General features: G+C 38.8%; 1 protein-coding gene across 2 annotated transcripts in view; it reads right to left on the bottom strand.

Moving 5' to 3' along the window:
- LOC104766856 (vacuolar protein sorting-associated protein 32 homolog 1) overlaps positions 4390-7745 on the bottom strand; it is a 5293-nt gene continuing 1937 nt past the window's right edge. The window contains exons 1-8 of one of the 2 annotated variants that reach the window (XM_010490824.2): positions 6348-6477; positions 6000-6116; positions 5589-5688; positions 5379-5464; positions 5200-5291; positions 4988-5102; positions 4704-4882; positions 4390-4613 (exon numbers count right to left, since the gene is read on the bottom strand). In XM_010490824.2, the coding sequence (XP_010489126.1) occupies positions 4706-4882; positions 4988-5102; positions 5200-5291; positions 5379-5464; positions 5589-5688; positions 6000-6074 (645 nt within the window). In that variant the 5' untranslated portion in view covers positions 6075-6116; positions 6348-6477 and the 3' untranslated portion in view covers positions 4390-4613; positions 4704-4705. Of the gene's footprint in view, positions 4614-4703; positions 4883-4987; positions 5103-5199; positions 5292-5378; positions 5465-5588; positions 5689-5999; positions 6117-6347; positions 6478-7745 lie in introns of those variants that run through there. The other variant, XM_019240711.1, reaches the window with a different exon arrangement.

Below are 7745 nucleotides of genomic sequence, written 5' to 3'. Positions count from 1 at the left end.
AAGTGGTAGACTCCTTTTGCAGCATTCGGCTCTAGTGTAGGTGTGTGGTTCACCGTGATAGATACACCATGGGGTGTTATAATTTGCTTCTTTTTAGCTCCAAAATCTGAAAGTGGGTCTTTTGGCAAAAACAAGTGCGTCATATCCGTGATTGGAGGAAAATATGACTTATCGACATAGCAACTAAACTGTGTATTAGCACATACCTTTGATTTTGCTTGCATTGCGTGAACTTCTGTTTGGTCTAATGGAGCAAAAGTAAACTTGCAGTTGTTGAGGCAAAAGGAATAGTGATTGGTACGCCCGTTATGTTGGACCTCACGATCATATTGCCAAGGTCTACCAAGTAGAACATGCCCAACTTGCAAAGGTGCAACATCACACAAGACTTGATCTTGGTATTGTCCGATAGAGAATGATACTTCGACTTGTTTTGACACCTTTATCTCCTCTTTATCAGTAAGCCATTTAAGCTTATACGACCTCGGGTGATTAATGGTGTCGAGTCCTAGCTTCTCAATAAGAGTAACACTAGCAATATTAGTGCATGAACCATTATCCACAATAAAGTGACATACCTTATCTTTGATCATGCAACGAGAATGAAACAAGTTGTCTCTTGTTCGGGCTCATTCGTTGTTTGTTGGGATGAGAGTGCTCTTTGTATGACTAGTAGCGCGCCTTCATCGACATAGATGGTGGTTTCATCGGCTTGAATTGGGTCAACTTCATCTTGTGAGTCACAACCGTTGGAGGTGATCACCATGACTCGCTTGTTGGGGCACTCTTATGCCATGTGTCCCCTGCCTTGGCATTTATATCAAATTATTTCATGTGATCTTTGAGTATTATCACTACACGGAGCCAAAGAAGATAGCCCTAGCTGTTGCAAGTCTTACGGATCATGCCCTAGCATGGTGGGACAGAGAAGTAGCTGAGAAGAGGAGGCTTAGATACCAACAAATCACACCAATGATACAAATGATACAAGCCTCAGAATCCATCAAGACAAGGCTCACGGACTCAAAGACTTAGAAGCTTAGGCGAAAGCAATCTGATGGAGAATAACCGGTTTGATGTTGATTCCACAACACCGAGGGCTAGAGAATATGATCCAAGGGCTATTCCTCACAAGGATCAGAGACTCTACACGAAACCTAAGTTGTTTGATTCCACAAACTACCTAGAACTCGCAAGAACAATGATTTGATTCAAAACACAAAGTGTTGAAGAAAACTGAATTTTCTTATTAATCAAAAAATGTGTCTCCCAAAGTACAAAGCAATAGAGCTTATAAAGGGGCTCAAGTACAACTTCTAAATGCTAAAATAAAGAAAGAAATCACAATAATTAATGAAAATCATGACCTTTGGAAACTGAATGAGAATATCAGCCAAATTGGGAAAGTTGTGATGCACCTTGAGCCTTGATAACTTGGGGCCGAAGTTGTGGTTTCTTGGGATGTCTAGATACATTCTAGGAAGCTTCTGGATGGTCTTAAGAGTCTCACAAAGGCGCAACACTGAATAAGGAAGAAGCCGTTGTGTTATAAAGACAAACAGATCCAAATAAGGAAAGTTGCACTTTAACTTGATCCGCCTAATCAATTGAGATGGGGTGCATCCTAAGATGTGTGGTGAAGTCTCCAAGTGATATAGAAGCTCTCCAGGACGCCAAGGGATGCTTTGGTTTGAGCCATTTATGGAAAGATCCATTTTGAGTGATAATTTACTTGTGGAAAGGTTCCCTGAACCATGTCTTGAACTAGCTCGAAACAAGGGTGGCTTTCCATGATCATCCTCCATAGAATATGTGTAGGGAGATATGTGGAAGGATATTGCCTCATTAAAAAGCTTTCTAGGTAAACCCATTGGGAAAAACCCCAGATAAGAGAAAAAGAGTGCAACGGTCCCATTCCAACGATATGATCTTTCAGCTCGTTGAAGGTCCGCATCACTTCTAGTTCCAGTGGTCAGCTCCAAGATATGTTTGTTTCCAATTCTTGCACATATCGGAAGGATATCATAGTTCTCCTTAACTGGTACAAGCTGGTTCTCTCCAAAAAGTACTTCAGGCAGTCTATCGGGAAGTTCGTCAGGTTGTACATCAAGAAGTCCGTCAAGTAGTACTTCAGCTACTGCTACAGCCGGTAATTCAGCTCCCGTTATTACATCAGTCTACCTACAAACCATCATGGAAAGTGGTTGCAAACAATTGTTAGACACATCTTGACAAAACAGACTACATGTCAGTTGTTAGAAACAAAGACATTTTTGCCCAAAAAAAAGAAAGAAAAGGCAAAGACATTAACCGGTGATAGTATGGAACTCGAAAAAAACCCTCTCTCCTCTTTAATCTAATTCTCTCCCACCTCTCTCCTCTCTAAAAAAACCCAAAGCGCCGCTTGTTCTCAGCCAACCTTCGGTGGCTTTATAGCTCTGGCGTTGAGCCTCCTTTGTCCTTTTAGTTATATTTTTTCTTGTGTATCCCTCTCTTCGACCATCGATTGGTTTCTTTTGCTGTTTCGGTGGATTCTCGCCCTTTCTTTGAAGATCTAGATCTGGTCTTTGAGATGCTTGGTGGTGTATGTCCGAGAGTTTTCTTCTTATGGGGAGGTGTCGTTGATTTTCTGACGGGTAATCGATGTCAATTTCATCAAGTTAAGCGTGTTTGGTATATCTCTTGTTTGCTTGATGGTGGCTTTAGTTTTTTTAGTAGGTTTGTGTGGTGTGACATTGGTTTCATTTTGGTTTGTTTGTGGTAAGTGAGGCCTGATTTGATGGATTTGGCTTTGTTGTTTGGTTTGAAATTGGATCTTTGCTCTACCTCTCCTTTGAGTCCTCTTGCTGGTTTGAGGATGTGTTTTGCTCTAGGTTCGTTCTTGGTGTGAGCCATTTGGAGGGATTTTCTTGTTGAGTCACCTACTAGCCTCTCTTTGAGTTTTCTTTGGAATCTTTGGAGTTAGGTTTTAGTCGAAGCAGTGGAATCGGTCTCTAGTTCTTCTCTTGCGAGGACGTCACCAGTTTTATGTCTGTAGGTGGCTGAAACTGTGGTCGACGAGTGTCCGCGTGTAAGAACAGTTGATCTTGCGTTGCTTATCTCCGGTCGATATCAAAGTTTTCTTTGACCCTAGGGTTTCATGCTCTCTCCGTCTGGCTGGTGAGGTACTATGGGAGTTGTATTTGTGTCTTTGGTCGCGTTGGTATCTTACTTTCTTCCTTGTCGGTTTGCTTCTGGTTTGGCTTTGGTGTGAGGCTATCCGACTTTATTGGTGCTCCTGACGTTTAATGGTTCTATAGGAAAGCTTTGTGAGAGTCTCTCATGCTATTGTGAGAGTCTCCTGAAGTGGTAGACTCCTTTTGCAGCATTCGGCTCTAGTGTAGGTGTGTGGTTCACCGTGATAGATACACCATGGGGTGTTATAATTTGCTTCTTTTTAGCTCCAAAATCTGAAAGTGGGTCTTTTGGCAAAAACAAGTGCGTCATATCCGTGATTGGAGGAAAATATGACTTATCGACATAGCAACTAAACTGTGTATTAGCACATACCTTTGATTTTGCTTGCATTGCGTGAACTTCTGTTTGGTCTAATGGAGCAAAAGTAAACTTGCAGTTGTTGAGGCAAAAGGAATAGTGATTGGTACGCCCGTTATGTTGGACCTCACGATCATATTGCCAAGGTCTACCAAGTAGAACATGCCCAACTTGCAAAGGTGCAACATCACACAAGACTTGATCTTGGTATTGNTCAATTATAGGGCTTAGTTTTCAGTTTTTCAAGACTTTTGCTTGTTAGATTTGTGTTTTGCGTTTGATTTTAGTATGTATCCTTGTTTCTTGGGCTTGTTTCCCTCTTTTGGGCTAAAAACCGCGAAGACATTCAGGAGTCCGTCGTCTTATGACCGCGAGGACATCTAGTTGTCCGTCGTTTCTTGTAATGTTAACTTGGGATCTCTCTTTGGATTCAATAATAAAATTCAGATGATAAAAAAAAAATAACCGGTGATAGTATACAATGCATTACTAGAGACTGCAATCAACCGCGGTCAGGTTACTACTGACTTTTGGGGACAAAAGAAAAGGTCGATAAATTTACAATCGACAGTCTAGCTATTTTTATTACAGGATCTCAAAACACAAAGCCTTGTAATACTGACAAGTTTAATGCAATGTCAATTAGCTCATGTGTCTTAGGGTTCCAAGCAAGTGGTATAAATATCTATGTTATGATAACTTTGATGAAAATATATGAATCCTTATCTTGCTAAGAACCCTAATCACATGGACCATTGGGCATAAGACACTATATTAGTCATAAGGAATTCTCTAATAATTTTAACCAAGTCAAAACGGTGGGAAGGAAGGAGAGGAAAGAAAGAATAGAAAGTACCACCAAGTCGTAACCCAGAAGATCACCACAAGAAAGTATCAACATAAAGAAACATTCGAATGTAGTTTATGAAGTTAATTATATTGAAAAGAAAAAAAAAAATCTTCCGATCAATTTGACTCGGATCCTTATATACATAACATCTTTCTTTCTGTTTTAAATAATAATGCACACACAAATCTCCCCACTTAAACCGAAATATCCCAAGGCTTAGCTTCAGCAGCTGCAGTAAACAAAACAGCCGTTTTACCAATCAGATGAAAAATCGAAATTCATCAATTAGTTTTGTTTGTTTATGATATGAGAAAGTTACCTTTAGAGAGCCATCTCAGCTTGTAAGGCAGCAAGTTCATCTTCCTCAGCGGTAGGTTTCTTCTGAGCTGCAGGACGAGTAGGTTGCTTACCTTGGGGCACATGGATTGGAACAGGCTGAAGAAGTTGCTCTTCTAGCTCCGTCTCTTCTAGTTCTTGAAGTTCTGCTTCCAATTCATCCTGTGATTGCCAATAAAGATACAGTTAAGAAAAAGCTGAAACAGATTTTGTGTGTTTTAGTTGAGTAATATATATGATGATGGAAGGGGTGTAAAGGAAAGTTACCTCATCAAAATCAGCAGCAGACCCAAATGGAGCTGACAATGCGTCCTGGATCTGTTTCATGTTCTCGGTTTGCTCGTTGATCTCATCCATTGTCTTGTCAACATCATCAATGTTACTGCAAAACAAATATGTTTGAACACGCACACTTAGTCGCTACTAAAATTTATCTAGCTCAATAATAGAGAAAAAAAGTAAGGTAAGTAAAGACATACGTTGCTTTCTGCATAGCTTTCATGGCAGAAGCTCCGGTCCTCAAAGCATCAACAGTCTCTGTAGTTGCTTTAGCACCTTCTAACATAATCATCTGTTTACACAAATAAAAATATAGTTAACTATATAGTAGCAAAGTCATAAAACGTTTCAGTAACAAAAAGCAAAAAAAAACACTCACTTGATCATGAATACGGAGCTGGAAATTCCCAAGCTGTTCAACTTGTTGCTCATATAACCTCTTCCTTTTCAAACATTGTATGGCCGCTGCACAATAACAACACCAGTAAAAGGTAAACACAATCAACCTAATGACAAGGCAAACACACATGTCTAAAACCAAAATCTGATTCTCATTATGAAAACGGAGAATTTGGTGGGGGGGACTAACCGCGTTTGTTCTTAACGCGGGAGAATTCCTTAGCTTTCTCAACCTCTCCAGCAGCTTTCTTAAGAAGAACACCTTCCTTCTTCTCTAGCATCTCAAGAGTCTGAGCAAGAACAATGGTTAACAATTGAGATAATCACAACCAAAAGAAAAAAACAATTATCAAGAGAGTACCAAAACTGGCTTATAACAATGCAGAGAGTAATGTACACCCAATATGACACAATCCCAATTCACAACCCATAAAAAAAAAAAAAAAAAAANAAAACAGGAGTAACCTTTGTTCCTCGAGCAATAGCTCAATCTCTAATCCACTTATAAAAATCGATTTTTGTTTTTGTTTGTGTTGACATTTTTAAGTTTGAGATGGTCAAAAAAATCAGAAAAGAGAGAGAATCTGGGTGTAATAGTTACCTCATTGAGCTTGTCTAACGTCTGGAGAGTATTAGCCTCTGGCTTAGGTTTCCCAAATAGCCGATTCATAAACATGGCGACGATTGTTTGATTAAATAACAACTCTCTCTCGAGCCTCTGCCCAAAACAAAATCGAAAGAATGAAATCAGGATAAATCCTAAAGGATGAATTGATCAATCGAAATTAGGGTTTTTTAATTTGTATTCTAACAAAAAAATTTGGAATCTCAAAAATTAGATCTCGAAGATGTAAAAAAAGGTGAAGGATTTGCAATCGAAAGAGAGGATAGAATTAAAGGGTTTTGATGATTTGAAGCTGTTAAATCGAATTTTGATTAAGAAACAAACCTTTGATGGGATTTGAGATGAGAAGCTTTTTTGCTTGATTGAGATGAGGAAGATGAAGAAGATGAAGAAACGGCGTTGATTCAAAAAATCTTAAGTAACCAATGTCTTCCTCCTACCTGTATTTTATTAGTCTATATTATTATTTTTATTACTTATTGGTTGATATTATTATTTTTGATATTGGTTGATACGTTCGTTCTCATTCTACCCTTATTTATGTAATCTTGACGAAATATCGTTGGAAAATTAAGTTTAACAAGTCTTTTTACGGATTCCTATTGTTTTTTATTTTTGTTTTTGTTTTTGTTTTTAAGGTGTTAGTTATTTTCCTTTTAGGATTCTGATATTTGGTTTTTATAGTATACTTATTGTAATAATCTGATAATCTATTTTTACGTTTATAAAATAAATAAATAAATGGGGAAATTTCGAAAATTCTCATGAATAAAAAGATAGGATTAATATACTAAATTTTGTTGGGGGGGAAATATAATTAGAACAGGCTAAAAATTTAAAAATATTAAAAATTGTTATAAATCACTTGATGGATGGACTCCATAACCAAGCTCATACACGGTCCGTACATGGCCCGTGTCCGTCCAAGCCAATAAGGCCCATTCGACCACCTCCTTTAGTTTTGGTCGGTTTAGGATTCCTAATGTAATTGGGCTTTGCCCTTGACTATATATATGTAACCTCGAGTTTGATCAATGAATAAGACAAGAGAATTACTTTCATTCAATTCTCTAGTTTGCTACTAGCTGAGCAGAACAATGAGCTGTTGTTGATGAATAGTGCTATGAGACCTCTCGGTAAAGCCCCATTACTGGAAGCACACAAGGTAGATATGGCAAAGCAAAATGAGCCTAAGGAGCCTAAAGAGCCCAAAGAGACCAACTACGTCCACAGAGAAAGACACTATGGCCGTGGCCATGGTGGCAGAGGACGTGGTGGTCATGGAGGCCAGGCAAGCCGTTTTGATGGTTACGGCCGTGGTGGCCGTGGCCGCGGTGGTAGGGGCCGTGGGTCCTTTAAACCGCAAAACAAGGCTAAATCGGTTTGTCACCGATGTGGTATGTCCAACCACTGTGCCAAGAACTGCAGAACGCCCAAACACCTCATTGATGCATATCAAGAGATGTTGAAGAAGAACCCAGAAGCCAACTATGTGCATCTCGATGGTGAAGATGACTTCGACCATGAGAATGATGATTCACTAGACTATGAGACTTCTGATTGTCTTAAAGAAGATAACTAGTTTTATCCAATGGCCTTGATTTAATTTCTAAGCTTTTATGCTTTATTTCGGTTTATGTATTGGATAATTATTTTTGGTTTAAATTCAATGATTTTATTTAAATATTTCTTTGCTTGTTTTATTAAAGTTTAAAACAAAAA

The sequence above is a fragment of the Camelina sativa genome, chromosome 19, assembly GCF_000633955.1.
Source record: "Camelina sativa cultivar DH55 chromosome 19, Cs, whole genome shotgun sequence".
Lineage (NCBI taxonomy): Eukaryota > Viridiplantae > Streptophyta > Magnoliopsida > Brassicales > Brassicaceae > Camelina > Camelina sativa.
The sequence above is the reverse complement of the archived record's forward strand: the minus strand, read 5'-3'. Positions and strand labels throughout refer to the sequence as shown.